The sequence below is a fragment of the Erythrolamprus reginae genome, chromosome 1, assembly GCF_031021105.1.
Source record: "Erythrolamprus reginae isolate rEryReg1 chromosome 1, rEryReg1.hap1, whole genome shotgun sequence".
NCBI classification, from domain to species: domain Eukaryota; kingdom Metazoa; phylum Chordata; class Lepidosauria; order Squamata; family Dipsadidae; genus Erythrolamprus; species Erythrolamprus reginae.
Window position 1 is genome coordinate 88,018,412 of NC_091950.1, and position 16,556 is coordinate 88,034,967.

Genomic DNA, 16,556 nt, shown 5'->3' on the forward strand with positions numbered 1-16,556 from the left:
ATAAAGAACCATACTTTATAAAGTATATGAACAGTTTTAAGCCAACTACTTCTTGCTTATAATTATAAAATGTATGTAAAAAAATCCTATCATTTGCAATCTATCATTTGCTGATTAAGAAAGTAGCCTGGAAACAGAACAGGGACCCCTCAACAGTTTGTTATAGGACTGTAGATACAAACATCAACTAAATGCATATTTTTTTAATAAACATGCAAGAATATTTAAACATGCTAGTGCATAAGGCACACCCATTTTTATTTCTAATATTACAATTACAATTACCGTACATGCTTTATAATTTTCAAGTCAGCCTGCTCCTAACTTGGAAATTAAAGTGCCACTTTGAATACATCAGCTCAGGAACATAGGCAAATACTGTAGGAAATTCAGGTTCCAATGACACGGGCATTTGTCACCGGAAGAATACTCTGCATATTTTTATATTCCTCTTCCTTCGGTCCCATAATGTAGCCACCAGTCAGCGTCATTCATACAAATTTACAGTCGATCGTAGCAATAATTACCATCAGTTTTTACAATGCAGTCAATCAAACCCTAGTCCTAACCACAAGCCAAGTGGGAAATCAAACATGGGAATTTGCTGTGAACCAAAACTAACACCAAAAGCTTTTTTTTAAAAGTTATTGAGAGACCACATTAACGTGCAGACTTTATGGCAGTTATCCCCATTCCCTAGCCTGAAACTCCATTCCCTGCACAAAAGTATTATGTTGTGGAAAGAGTTGCCTTTAAAGTAAAAGAACCATCCTGCCAGGCCATATCAAGATCTATTTAGGGGGCTTGCCGGATAAAAATATATACTGTACCTTTGGAAAGGATGCAAGGAAGAGGTCAGTTTTCATATTCAGATGTGTGCTGCTTTCTGTCTTGATACTATAGGCCAGTGATGGCAAACCTATGGCATGGGTTCCACAGCTGGCACACGGAGCCATATCTGCTGGCACACGAGCTGTTGCCCTAGTTCAGGTCCAAAACACATGTGCACACCAGCCAGCTGATTTTTGGCTCACATGGAAGCTCTGTGAGGGCATTTTGGCTTTCAGAGGGCCTCTAGGGGGATAGGGGAGGGCATTTTTGCCCTCCCCAGGCTCCAGGGAAGCTCTGGAGGCTGGGGAGGGTGAAAAACGGGCCTACTGGGCCCACCAGGAGTTGGGAAATGGGCCTCCATAGGGCCTCCGGGGGGGCAGGGAGGCAATTTTTGCCCTCCCCAGACATTGAGTTATGGGTGTGGGCACTCGTGCAGGCGCAATAATGTGTGCGCATGTGCTTTCGGCACTTGAGGGGAAAAAGGTTCGCCATCACTGATATAGGCAATATGGGATAACTTGGGCCTCTGAGCCAAGCCCATAGAGTTTGCACCAAAGGTCCTTTCCTAGAATTTAACCCTTTCCTAACTCTTTGGTTCTTCTCCTGCTGTGAGAGCTACTTTCTCCAAATTCTCAAGGGCACCAGTACCACTGCTTCTCCTGGCATGCGAGGTTCTATTTTGCATGATTCTGCTTTGGCTGGCATACATTTTCTCTAATAGTGAAAGATGCCAGGCAAGCTAAGCGGATCTCCCAAGAGCCCTGCCTTAGAAGGAACTCCACATGAAATGCAGAATAATTGGAACCAACCAGATAGAACAAAGTAGGAGGTGAGGATTCCCTGATTTTCTCTACCTAAACTGCCTTTGTCTAAGCATAATAATAATAATAATAATAATAATAATAATAATAATAATAATAATAAATGTTAATAATAATAATAATAATAATAATAATAATAATAATAATAATAATAATATTTGTATGCCGCCCCTCTCCGAGGACTCGGAGCGGCTCACAACAAACAATACAATATACAAACGTAGCTTTATTTTAATGCTCCACATCCTTTGCAACAAATAGCTGGAGTGGCGCAGCAAGTAGAGAGCTGTACTGCAAGCCACTGAAGCTGACTGTAGATCTGTAGGTCAGCAGTTCAAATCTCATCACCGGCTCAAGGTTGACTCAGCCTTCCATTCTTCCAAGGTGGGTAAAATGAGGACCCGGATTGTGGGGGCAAGAGGCTGGCTCTGTTAAAAAGTGCTATTGCTAACATGTTGTAAGCCGCCCTGAGTCTAAGGAGAAGGGCGGCATAAAAATCAAATAAGTAAGTAAGTAAGTAAGTAAGTAAGTAAGTAAGTAAGTAAGTAAGTAAGTAAGTAAGCAAGTAAGTAAATAATAAACAAACAAACAAACCATCTGGCCTATATGATTTTAGTTCTTAAAGTTGGACTTCAATACTTACCGCCAATGTAGATGGAGACATCACTGCCAGTGCAACCAGGAGGATTAATAATATCATTATGTCCTGCAGATGATAAGAAGAAAATAATCTCAATATGTGAAACTGTTTTTTAAAAACAAAGGAAGCTTCCCTCTCCCATCGCTCTCTCATAGCTTAGTTGATCTCTGTCATAGGTCAGTTGCTTCTTTCTCTGCTTTCCCCTCTTCAAAATATACTTAGAGTGGTTTTAAAAAATGATGTTCTTTAGTAATAAAAATCTTCCTGTATCACAATGTCTAGCTTTACTTCAGAGAAAATGAATATCTGCTAATATTCACTGGTGGTTGGATTAAGTCAATACTCTATTCTAATTATTTCATATTATAAGTAATTTATTATTCATAATAATGTCATATTATGAATAATTGCCAATAATTTCCATATAATGGGACATTCTGTAAATTGTTTGGTATTCTTTGACATTCTGCTTATGTTCAAGAGCATATCCTCTAACAAGTGCTTCTTCTGAATTCAACAATAGTAGCAAGGATTATCTATATACAACCTAAATTGTATTATTATTATTTTTAAATAGAAATATATATATATATAAATGACTAAAGATAAAGATCCTAAAAGGGATAAAAGAGTAAATTATAAATGTCATAGAGGTTATAATTTTCCAAGAAGTCATTACTTGACTGTGAATCACTATTAAGCTCCATACAAAACATAAATCTCAGGAACCATGTTCAGTACAGTACAAATTGTTAGATTCGCGCGTAATTGAAGAGGCAAGTCACATCAACAGTTTACACTTTTTTTCCCCTTTAGCTGTAGCCAATATTGAATGCCGGCAGGCTCGAGGGAAGCTGCTTTTAAGGGCTTACCTGGAGCCGGCCAGCCACTGACAGTCATTCAAAACTCCCGCCGTGTGATTAGCCAATCAGCAGCCGTCATGCAAATAATCCCACATCTGTCTATCCTTAACACAAACTACAGAATGAAATTATGAACTACAATAAATTCTGGCAAATTAAATTACAATACAGTATCTCTTTTCATAAGTGAGTTGGAGTATAAAAATGGCTGCTGGTTTGAAGTTAAACACTACTTTATCCCTCCCTTCAACCCCGATCGTTCTTTCTCTCCAAAGGAAGTTTTCATTTCAGAACTGTTCTTTTCACACTAGAGGTAATTATTAACTTACAACCGCAACTGAGCTCAGAATATTGGTTATAAATCATTGTAATTCACTGTGTGTCCAGATTCAATTATATGACCATTTTATGACAGCCATTAACTGAATCGCCATGATTATTATCGAAATACTCAGGTGGGAGTTGCTACTTACTGCCACTACTGGTGTGCTGCACACATAGCTTCAGGTAGCCAGCGTGAACGTGTGCACGTCTCAATGAAATTTTGCCCCTGTGCATGCACAGGAAGCAAAATCTCACAGGACGTTTGTGAATTTTTGGCAATTTTGCTTTTGCGCATGCACAGAAGCAAAAAATCACCAAAATCTCACACACATATGTCCCCTCGCAAAATCTCACTGTGATGTACATGTGTGCATTCTGGCGACCCAAAGCTATGCATGCATCTCCTATTTTACTACAGGTGCGCAATTTGGCCTGTACCCAGTGATGGGTTCCCACGGTAACGGACAGGAACGCAGTTCCAGTTGCAAAATTTGGAGCTCCAGCCCAGAGCAACCAATTTGCACTGAAAAATGTTGAAACAAAATGCATAAGCCACGCCCACAGTATGGTAGTAAAAATTGCGGTAGCCCATCACTGCCTGTACCTGCTAGGAATCCAATACTGGAAATACTTGAGTGTTAAGCAAATCGCATGATTTATTTATTTATTTATTTAATTTATTTATTAGATTTGTATGCTGCCCCTCTCCGGAGACTCGGAGCGGCTCACAACAACAAAACCGTACAAATCCAATAGTTAAAAACAATTTAAAACTCTTAATATAAAAAAAAATCAGACGTCTCATACAAACCATACGTAAAGCGGGAACGGACCAGGGGAATCAATTTCCCCATGCCTGACGGCAAAGGTGGGTTTTAAGGAGTTTGCGAAAGGCAAGGACTTTGGGGGCAACCCTAATCTCCGGAGGGAGTTGGTTCCAGAGGGTTGGGGCCGTCACAGAGAAGGCTCTTCCCCTGGGTCCCACCAGACGACATTGTTTCGTCGATGGGACCCGGAGAAGGCCAACTCTGTGGGACCTAACCGGTCGCTGGGATTCGTGCGGCAGAAGGCGGTCCCGGAGATATTCTGGTCCAATGCCATGACTATAAATTTGAATCCAGTTTATCCAAATGGGTGGGGGGTTTTGCCAGAAACCTATCATATAGCCATGGAATGCTTCAACCAATCATAAATGGAAGCCAGTTGGCCAAGCACCTGAAATGTGATCATATGACTACATGACTGCATGTGACTGCAGCAGTTGTAACATTGTGGGTGGGTCATAAATAACCTGTTAGTGTAGCATAACTTCACATGGTGGTTAACTAGCCAGTGTCCATCAAGGACTACCTGTAGCAGCGTTGGGCTATGAGCTGGAACGCTAAATTGCACTCATTGTGGCGGCTTGTAAGTTCTTGTGGGGCCAGCGTGATTCTGTTGCTGCACCTGTGGAGGTAGCAAAATCGCGCATGGAGCCACAGGTGCGCCGTGTTTTGGCATGCACAGAAGCAAAAAACCCTTGCCGAAACACAGGCGCACCTGCGCGATTTTGCTACCTCCACAGGTGCAGAAGCAAAATCATGCTTGCCCCGCAAGAATTTACGAGCTGCGGTGGTGAGCGCAATTTAGCATTCCGGCTCGTAGCTCACCACTGACCTGCAGTGATTGCACTGTGTGTAAATAAAGACAAATTATATATTGCTACAACAGCTAGATGACACTGCAAGATGCTATAAATCACTAGCATGGAAACAGACTCCATTATTTCCTTTTATATATAATGCATATAACACTTACTTAACCCTTCAGGAAAGGATGTTTTGTTACATTTATTTTGCATTGTTCCCAGCTTGCACCATTATTTTGTATTGTTCCCTGCTTCCAAGATAAATTGTTGGATCTTGAATAGCTATCTTCTGTTTCTTTGAAAGAGTTGTCAAGTATTGTAAGCCACAAGTTGAGAAAAAAAAGAGATTTTCACTGAGTAATCTAGATCTGTCCCATGTTTCTGTCAATCAGGGGACAGCTTTCAATTGATTAGTTTCCCTTTGTTGAGCTGAATGAAGCAATGTGCTTTCACATTGCTGGGAGGGAAAAAACAGGGAGCTCTAGGGGAAAAAAAGGGTTTCCTTGCCTTAGAAGTACTTTGGCCTTACCGGGCAAAAGAGCCAGGTGCAGCCATCTTAGCATGGCAGCATCAATGGCTTTAGAGGGCACAGGTGCAACCACTGGAAATTCTATCAGCTTACTTATTTTGCTTTTATTTCTTCAAAGCTAGTTAAAAAAAATATTCCTGACGCAGATCTGGGAAGGCTGGGATCAGAATCATTTTTGTGGGCCCTAGCTAATTTTGCTTTCATAGGCCCCACCCTCTGTAATAATATAGTATTAAAACATATACCTCATATACTATATTATAATTAGTATAGTATTAAAATGTATACCTCATAGAAGTATCAATACTTTCTTTGAATTTTACAGAGATAGGAAATAGTATATTATTTCCCAGCGACCAGTTAGGTCCCACAGAGTGGGCCTTCTCCGAGTCCCGTCAACTAAACAATGTCATTTGGCGGGACCCAGGGGAAGGGCCTTCTCTGTGGCGGTCCCGGCCCTCTGGAACCAACTCCCCCCAGAGATTAGAATAGCCCCCACCCTCCTTGCCTTTCGTAAGCTCCTTAAAACCCACCTCTGCCGTCAGGCATGGGGGAACTGAGATATTCTTTCCCCCTAGGCCTCTTCAATTTATGCATGGTATGTTTGTATGTATGTTTGGTTTTATAATAAGAGTTTTTTAGTTGTTTTAGTATTGGATTGTTACATGCTGTTTTTATCACTGTTGTTAGCCTCCCCGAGTCCATGGAGAGGGGTGGCATAAAAATCCAATAAATAAACAAACAAACAAACAAACAAACAAATAAATAAATAAATAATCATCCTCATCAAAGTTAACTAAATTTCAGTAGCCGCCTTATGCCTCCAGGTTACAAGTAAAGTTATTGGCTAGATGTTCACATTTTGTGCATTTCTCATGGTTTTTTTTAATTAAAGGGATGAAAATAAGTGAACATTTATTAAAAGGCACACAATAAATTACTTCTACTTCATTTTTATTCCTTCTCAGTAAAACAAAATTTTAGAAAGTCACTTTGGACAGTGAGATGGGCAGCATATAAACAAACATTTTCATGGACCTTAGGCACTTTATCTATAATATCTACTAGTAATTGATAAATCAGTCCTGAGTGAGAGAGAGTGCTGTTAGTAGAATAGAATAGAATAGAATAGAATTCTTTATTGGTCAAGTGTGATTGGACACACAAGAAATTTGTCTTTGGTGCATATTGGTGCCGCAGTGGTTAGAGGGCAGTACCGCAAGCTAATTCTGCTGATCACCAGCTGCCAACAGTTTGGCAGTTCGAATCTGGGTAGGTTCAAGGTTGAGTCAGCTTTCCATCCTTCCAAGGTTGGTAAAATGAGGACCCAGATTGCTGTGGGTAATATGCTTACTCTCTGTAAACCGCTTAGAGAGGGCTGTACAGTAAAACATTGTGAAGTGGTATATAAGTCTAAATGCTATTGCTAATGATATATCCTCTCAGTATACCAAGATATACTTGTCAAGAATCATGAGGTACAGCACTTAATGATTGTCATAGGGTACATATGAACAATCAAATAATAAGTAATTGGAAGCCAAACAATGATTGGCTGGCAATTCTTTGGATTTTATTATTGGGTAAAAAGGAGTGGTATTGATCCATCGACTGATTGATTGATTCTAGAATCTTCACATGCTTTTCCTTGTAAGGAAAATGTTGAAGTAACCCTGAAAGGAATTTTCTAATGCATTCATTAGTGTCCATGTTTAGTACAGGATATTTGTATGAATAGAGCCAAGCCCATTAAAAGTCTCTTAAGACAGATGCTTACATTCCAAAAGGACTATTAAAGATTCTTAAGGAAGTTAATAATCTTGCTTCTTTTCGTTTTCTCTCCTCATAGTTGGGAAAGGAGTAGGAGAATGTATCTGCTCTCTCTGTTACCTGGAGCCTCTAGTGAGGAGTGGGATAAAATATCCCAAAAATTATTTTCTTCTCCAGCAGACTTATCTACACATCCTTAGCTGTAAGATCTGAATTATCTCAGATAATTGTGGTTGGTAAATCCACAGTAACTGAATTTACACATGCCTGGGATAAACATATATCCATCCTAAGATAAAATATAGGAAATAGTATAAGGGCAGACTAGATGGTCTTTTTCTGTTGTCGATCTTCTATGTTTCTATGTTTCTATCTCCAGACTAACTTTAAAATGGAATGAACTTTGTATTGAAATCAGAAAGTTTTGGCATGGGATAATGGATCATCTGTACAATTCCAGAACCCAGAATATATCTTCAGGACCATGGATATTTATTTGGGATGTAACATAAAAAGCGTTTCCATATATTGGATGCCTCAGGGAATCGATAAAGCTTTGTTGCATTAGTCTTGTTGCTAAAGATAAAAATCAGGAATTTGCAGTACAGTGTTCCCTCAATTTTTGCGGGTTCGAACTTCGCGAATAGCCTATACGACGGTTTTTCAAAAAATATTAATTAAAAAATACTTTGTGGTTTTTTTCTATACCACAGTTTTTTCCACCCAATGACATCATACGACATCGCCAAACTAATAATTTTTGCAAATAAATAACAAAAAAAATTTATTGTTAATAAATAATTATGTTTATAAATATCAGGATCACTAAGTGTCTTATTCAATGTTGAGTACCAGTAATAATGGTGAGTAAATGGTTGTTAAGAGAATGGGAAGTGGTAATTTAGGGGTTGAAAGTGTTAAGGGATGGCTTGTGATACTGTCCATATCCAAAAATGGTGTATTTACTTCCGCATCTCTACTTCGCGGAAATTCGACTTTCGCGGGCGGTCTCGCAACGCATCCCCTGCGAAAATCAAGGGAACACTGTATTCAAGTATTACCACATTTTGGCGGAGGGGGGTAGCTCAATAAAATTATCACTCTATAGTGTATGTTAAAATGTATCATTCATTTTTGTCTAATGTATTTGAAAATCTCAAGTATTTGAACATTAACAAGAGATCAGTTTCAGTAGTTAGCTAAAATAATTATTATACTACACTGGAAAGGGGTGTCTATGAACAATTATCAAGCCAGATAGTAAACTGAAGGGGGAACTGTAAACTAGGATTCTCTAGTCCAGGATCTTTCTTTGGGATAGTGCCAATCTCTCTCCAAGTCTGGATTGTACAGCTGTTGTGATATGTCCCTGCTTATTTGGTATTAAGCCATTGCTTGCATCTGGGGTGGATTTATGCCGAATAGGGAAAAATATTCTGATTTCTACTTGTGTACTAACAGTGTACACCTGATCATAACTTGCATAGGATTTTATAATCTGCAAATGACTGCATGGTGCTTTATGTCAAAATCAGTGCAGAAATATTTTGTTGAAATTTTTTTTTCATGTTTAAAAATGCTTTAAACCTTCTCTACTTTCTGCCAAAATTTTAGTCTGAAAGATTATAAAATATAACTTATATAAAATATATGCACTGGCATAGCACAGTACTAGTTTTGCAATATTTGTAGTCTGCCTTATTGTTTGGTTTTCTGAAGTTTTTCTCTCTCAATAGTCCTAATTCTATAATATAGCATGGTATAATTCCATTTCTGACTTTTAGAGTCATTATTGTACTTATTCACAAGTTTCTTTTCCCCTTCAAAAATAAAGCATTTCTCTTTCCTTATAATCAAATCATTAAATAAGGAACTACAAATAGGGTAGAATTAAACAATTAAATACTATACAATTTTCTCAACTTGATGCCCTAGAGGTACGTTGGAATACTAGTCCCATTATCCATTGCCAGCTGGGGATAATGAAATTTATGAAATTTATCTGGAGGGCATTCTAATGATGAAGTACTATGATACATTCCACCAAAGGACAGAAATGATAGGATAGTCTTCATCAAATAAATACTTGAGAAATATACTTGGTAGCATTATAGAATCCTGATAGAAAAATGTCAGCTATTGGACTATGTTAAATACGCATACCTGTGTAATCATATATGTATACTAGATATGTTTATTCCCATATAATATGGCTTTCAGAATAATAGATAGTTGCCATGTGAATTAATTAGCCAATAGTATTTTGGTGAAAACGTACAAAGAGATATGAGAAAGTCCTAAAGTAAGACTGACCAAGCTTGTTGAAAGTTATAGCAATATATAGGAACTATAATCTTTTGTTGCCATTACATAGAATAAGGTATTATGCATGGTGGGTATTCTGGCTCAGTTCTTCAGGAATGCAAACCTGGCCTGGCTAGCTAGACTGAATTGTAAAATAATGAGTGAATGAATGAATGAATGAATGAATGAATGAATGAATGAATGAATGAGTAAATGGATCTTTTAGTTCAAAAAGTGAACCATAATAAAAGAAACATACTTCTTTTCCTACATTTGTAAGAAAAAGAATGACACTGAAGACCTTATGATCCACAGTCTTCAACTGGGGCAAATATCCAAATATCTTCAAGTTGCCAAGGTTGGGAAACACTGGTCTACGTAACTATGATTTTCAACACATCATGCAGTCATCATTGAAGAGGCGACTGACACTATTCTGATCATGATTGGATTCGTGAAATCATGCTGTGTGAGTGTGTGTGTGTGTGTGGCAGCGGTGGGGGCTGTATGGTGAAGTACCAATAATTAAGTCAGGTCATTTTGAAATATGGGGGTTTCGCACAATGCTTTTCAAATAACATTTAACACAGCTCCCCTTTTAAAAAGCGACCCAACTATAGCAGAGGTGGGATTCAGCAGATTCTGACCAGTTCTGGAGAACCAGTAGTGGAAATTTTGAGTATTGTTTGTCTGTCTGTCTGTCTGTCTGTCTGTCTGTCTGTCTGTCTGTCTGTCTGTCTGTCTATCTATCTATCTATCTATTAGATTTGTATGCCGCCCCTCTCTGAAGACTCGGGGCAGCTAACAACAGTATAAAAAGACAATGTAAACAAATCTAATATTAAAAATAATCTAAACAACCCCAATTTAAAGAACCACTCATACATACAAGCATACCATGTATAAATTCTATAAGCCTAGGGGGAAGGGAAATTTCAATTCCCCCATACCTGACGACAGAGGTGGGTTTTAAGGAGCTTGCGAAAGGCAAGGAGGGTGGGGGGCAACTCTGATATCTGGGGGGAGCTGGTTCCAGAGGGCCGGGGCCGCCACAGAGAAGGCTCTTCTCCTGGGTCCCGCCAAACGACATTGCTTAGTAGTCCAGAGTACCAGAGCACCAGTAGTCCAGAGCACCAGTAAATACCACCTCTGACTGGCCCCACCTCCATCTATACTCTGCCTACTGAGTGCCAGCTGATCAGGAGGAAATGGGGATTTTGAGTGAGGTAGGAATGGAGATTTTATAGTATCCTTACCCTGGAGTGGAGGTGAATGGAGATTTTACAGTATCCTTCCCCAGCCACTCCCACCAAGCCACTCCCACCAAGCCACACCCCCATGCCCACCAAGCCACACCACACCCCCATGCCCACCAAGCCACACTCAGAACTGGTAATTTAAAAAAATGAAATCTACCACTGAAGTATAGGTTTGCACAATACAGGAGAGTGCTTTCCATTTCTCTTCTTATCTCTCCTACTACACGTCAGCTGGCAGGCAGCTTAGATTTAAACATAGCACTCTTTCTGGTGGAACTAAATCTCTGTTTATGAATGCTAAGAGGATGGGCATTGTGCATGAGGGAACCATTTTATATGCCTGCTCTGTACTTATAATCTGTTTATTAAGCAGTAGTGTTCAAAAATTCAATATACAGAATTCCTGGGGAATTGCACCATGAAAATCACCACTCTCCCCTCTCCTGTTTCAGGGTAGAACACTCTCATCCTCTCCTTTGATCTCTTGCTATTCAGGTCGATTTTGGTCTCTGGGATTAAACTGCCCTGGAATCCTGGTGGGAAAAATTTGAATACCCACTTAGAAAGAACTTGACTCTTTTGTGGTCCAAGTCAACATGCCTTTGACGGACAATGTTCACACCATCAATGCATGCCTCTAGGAACTGTGCTGATCATCACCTTGGTTGTTATATTATCTTAACATACACACTCCCATTCATGGTAACTCATACTGCAGTGGTCCCCAAACTATGGCCTGCGGGCCACATGTGCCCCGCTGAGGCCATTTATCCGGCCCGCGGGTGAGTGACAGGAGCACATCTAAATTTCTATGAATAAAATGCAGTATTTTGTTAGTAACTAATATCAATCATCAAAAAAGTTGCAAAAGTTTTTTTTCTAATTTTCTCATCCAGTTACATTCATTTTCTTTTAATTAAATTCCCTCCTCAAAAAAGTACACTATTAACCATTATGCCTTCTTTCTTTATACATTTCCTTCTTTCTTTATACATTTTTCTATAAGCCAAGAAAACCTTGTATAGCCAATCAGATGTTAACAAAAGAAAATTAAAAACAAAACATAAACATATATGAATTTCAGACTTCTCCCCCCCCCTCTAAATAGTACGTTCCCATTTTGTTTTTTACTTTAAAATAAGGTATGTGCAGTGTGCATAGGGATTTGTTCATAGGTTTTTTTAATAGTCCGGCCCTCCAACAGTCCGAGGGACAGTGAACTGGCCCCCTGTGTAAAAAGTTTGGGGACCCCTGCTCATATTGCTTAACAAATCCTGAGTTTTGTTGCTACCTCGTGCCTTTATTTCTCACACTCTTTGGTTTGGGAAAGAAAGCTAAAGCAACAGGGTGACCTTATTTCTCTGAACAATCCATTACTAAGGGAGAATGGAAAATATTTCCTAAGACTTCCAGGTCTGCTTGACACCCACAGGCTGAAGATTGTTGCATTAACTTGCTGCAGCTCTCAATATCAAGCTTCTTCTCTTCACCATGTTTGTGTTTGTATTATTTTTGAAATGTTTGGTCTAGCTTATCATACCCATGGCAGCGTTTGGCTGAACAGGCAACTTTACAATAGTGTTTACAACTTTTCGATAAATACAACTTTAATGAAAAATAACTGGAATGCTTGACATTTCATGAAACCTTTAGAAGCAGGCTTGGGCCTGGTAAAATTAGCATCCCATTTACCTCAGTTAGTGAATCAGCTTTTAGTGTTCTTTAGATGCCAAATCTGAACTCCTGTTGTAGCCTGGTAGCATGCGAATTGTGAAAGTTAAGGTCCAATGTATTTGGAGAATATCAGTTTAAAAAGGCTGCTCTCTACTGACCAGCAATCCTCTCCCGGTCCTCGAGATAGGAAGTAACATAGGCCTCTTTCCCTGCTTTGCTATACCAGTAGTCCTTGACTTACGACCAGAATTAAGCTCAAATGTTCTGCTGCTAAGCAAGACATATGTTAAGTGAATTCTGCCCATTTTACAACCTTTCTTGCCACAGTTGTTAAGTGAATCACTTATTATGAAATTAATGTCATAAATCACTTTTTTTCCAGTGCCGCTGTAACTTCAAATAGTCACTAAACGAACTGTTGTAAGTTGAGGACTGCCCATATAAAGAACCCAGGTATGCAAATCCTGATCTTGCAAAGCCTGCAGCACTTTTAATGTTTTTCCTCCCATTTAGATAGATAGATAGATAGATAGATAGATAGATAGATAGATAGATAGATAGATAGAGTTGTGATTAGCTCTGGCCCAGCTCCTGCCCCAAGGAATGTGCAGGTGGATGTGGGGGAAACATCCACATGCCACAGGCCTGTTTTGCTCCCAATGGAATCTGCCGACGAAGCCTCCTCTGACCAAGGAAGCGTGAGTGACAGGGAAGAGAAGAGTTTGGCAGACAGCCCAGGAGGAGATCATCTGTATCATCCCTGGATTCTGAACAAGAATGAATGACACATCCACGCATACGTAGAGTGATGCATAGGAAAAAGCAACTGAAGGATTATTACAAGAGAAAATGAGGCCACCTGTGGTTGGGTGTGGCTGCTGTAATTAGTGCTACAGATAAAAGTGCAGCTTGGTGTTTTAGCCTCATGGCAGTTTATCTGATTCATTGTTTCGTCAAGATCTTGGTTTTTGTGCTGTTCAAGATTGTGTGTGGACTCTCTGGACTTTAGAATTGGACTCAATTTCCCAGTTATTGGGTGAGCAATTGGATTGCATTTAACCTGTGCCTTGTGTGTACCAGAAAATCCCTTTGACATTTAAAAAGGGAGCTGTTTCTGTTTTTCTGTTTATAACAACTTTTGGGTTTTCCTTTTATCGTGTGGTGTGTGTCTTCCTGGACTCATTACCCTGTATTTACGGGTGGTTGAAACATGCCAGCAGAATAGGTAGGTAGGTAGGTAGGTAGGTAGGTAGGTAGATAGATAGATAGATAGATAGATAGATAGATAGATAGATAGATAGATAGATAGATAAAGCAAGCAAGCAAGCAAGCAAACAAATGAGAAAGACAAAAATCAAAACAAAAGCAAAATTCCAAATCTGTTTACAGGATCAAGCATATACGTACAACTGCTCCACTCCAGATAATCTGTGGAATGGTTCCCACAACTATGAGAACCTTCCAGGCCTGTAGCAACATGATTCTTTCATCAGGCCAATGACAACCATCTCAGCCGCTTGTCTTTCTACGAACTAAGTTGTCTTGGCTTCTGGCATTCACGGGGATGTCTGGTTATTCCCGTGGCTGCTTCCCTTTTCCAAAATACACAGAATGGAGACGAAGCAGGTGCAGGGAGAAAAAAACCCCAAGTAACCCACTTATAAACAAGCACTCTCAATCTTAACTTGCACAGGCAAACTCTTAATGTATGAACTGAATGTACAAACAGGCTTCTCTGTTCAAGGTTGGCAGGAGGACATCTCATACGAAGCAAGCGCTCTCCACTGAAGAGTCACAGCTTTGGGCTACGTTACCAGAAACGGGGATCCAAACAATTTCACATGTAAACATCCCTTCTGCTTTGCCTGCCAAAAATCACGATATTTATCCCTAAATGTTCTCCCTTTTGCATGACACACTTTTGTGCCTAACTTTTGGAACTTGATCAAACTGATTAATTCAGGAGCGGACAGCGAGAGGCACCGAGATTTAGTCTGTCATCCAAAACCCACCCCCCTTACCTGATGCCGGATCTGCTTGTCAGTGAGGGGCAAAGTGCTCACTTGATGCCACTTCTGGAGGGTGTGAGAAGACCAAGTCCACAGCTTCAGTCCTCTTGGATTGGAGCTCCGTCAATGGCTCTGACACTCCGTCTTGCCTTCTCCGGCTCCTGTTTGATTGCTAATTCTTTACGGCACAGGAAAGGGAGAGTTGGGTTTCATTTAACCCTTTCTGCCGCAAAAGCTCCTCCATGGCTATCCAGTGTTGAAAAGCTGTAGTTGCAACTCTAGAGACACGAGAGAACTCAGTTCGGGATGGTTTGCTTCTCTTTCAGATAAACATTGTTTTATTCAAAAAGAGCTGTTGTTACAGAAGTTACTGCCAAGGTGGGGCCTCTCTGAATTAAGTTTTATTTTAGCCAGAGGCTAAGAAATCATCAAAAGACAAGGCAGAGGCACGAAAGAATCTCTAACTGGAGCCATGGTTTCTTCATCTATTAAAGCTCCATGTGTAAGCAATGAGAAATTTAAATAAGATTGCAGCTAGAAAACAGGCGTACTCTGGAGTTTATATCTAAAGAATTCCAACTGTTGTGTAAGACTGTCTCCATCTATGCAATGTGGTAAGTTACTTCTTGGGACAGAAGTCTGGAGAATATACACTGACAAATTTGAATGGTAAGATAGGAATGTACTTGATCCAGGGGTGGGCTGCTGCCCGGACAGGGGGGAGACGCAGTGGGGTAGTGAAAATGGAGCTCCACCCTGGAGCACCTAATTTGCACTGAAAGATATTGAAAGAAAATGTAAGGTGTCCTGCATAAGCCACACCCACAGTGTGGTAGTGAAAATTTTGGTAGCCCTTCACTGACTTCATCCCACCTTTGGCAGTAAACAAACAATTAATTCCAGGATTTGTATTCACACAACACACTGAACTATAAATTAAGTGGACAGGGATGATACAACATACAGCTAGTCCTCGACTTACAGCAGTTCAGTTACAGTTCAGTTACAACCATTTTTCACACTTTATGACCATTATAGCATCCCGATGATACCTGATTTACAACCAGATGCTTGACAAATGGCTCGTATTTATGACAGTTTTGGTATCCTGGGGCCATGTGATCATCTTTTGAGATTTTCCAACAAGCAAAGTCAATGGGGAAGCCAGATTAAATTAACAACCATGTTACTCATTTAACAACGGCAGTGATTCACTTCCCAAATACTGCAAGAAAAATGGGGCAAAACGCACTAAACATTTTTTTTCATTGAGCAACATAAATTCTGGGTTCAGTTGTGGTCATAAGTCGAGGACTACCCTGTACTAGATTACAATGTGGGTGGTTAATCTGTGCATATATCTATTACCCAAGCCTTTATCCAAGTTTCTCAGTGTTTGGGTATTGTTTGGGTTTAACAACTAAACAATAAACAAACCAGCCAAATTACAGTCTGGTGTGCTGCAGATAGAAAAGACAATTTAAATCTTACTTGCTATGTGGTCCAGATCCAAACTAGGATTCTGCATGCTATTTATAATTATTTATAATCTAAATAATGCTATTTATCAAAGTGATGCTCAGACTTTAAGCCTTTTACATATTTTTCTACTATATATACCATATTTTTCAGAGTATAAGACACACCTTAGTTTTTTGGGAGGAAAATAGAGGGGGGGAAACTTCCTACCCATTAATCTGTCTAGCATCCTTAGTCTGCTCAGCTTCAACACATTATTTTATCCCCTGGTTAGGGCTGAAAAAAACCTTATTTGGAGAGAGTAACAATGAAAGAGCCAGCAAGCTGGGAAGAACTGAGAAGATTGTGAGCACCTGATTAGGTCTGGGAAAAAACTTATTTGGAGTAAGAAGCAATGAAAAAAAGCCTGCAAAGACTTAGGGCTGG

At 39.7% G+C, this 16,556-nt stretch overlaps 1 protein-coding gene across 3 annotated transcripts in view; it reads right to left on the reverse strand.

Annotated features, from left to right (window-relative positions):
* The window catches only part of PAPLN (papilin, proteoglycan like sulfated glycoprotein), a 123,013-nt gene extending 108,175 nt beyond the window's left edge, over positions 1–14,838 (reverse strand). For 2 of the 3 annotated variants that reach the window (XM_070758238.1, XM_070758222.1), the window contains exons 1-2: positions 14,664–14,818; positions 2,296–2,358 (exon numbers count right to left, since the gene is read on the reverse strand). In XM_070758238.1, coding sequence (XP_070614339.1) covers positions 2,296–2,352 — 57 coding nt within the window. In that variant the 5' untranslated portion in view covers positions 2,353–2,358; positions 14,664–14,818. Of the gene's footprint in view, positions 1–2,295; positions 2,359–14,663 lie in introns of all 3 variants that reach the window. The other variant, XM_070758230.1, reaches the window with a different exon arrangement.
* Between the last annotated feature and the right edge of the window lie 1,718 nt (positions 14,839–16,556).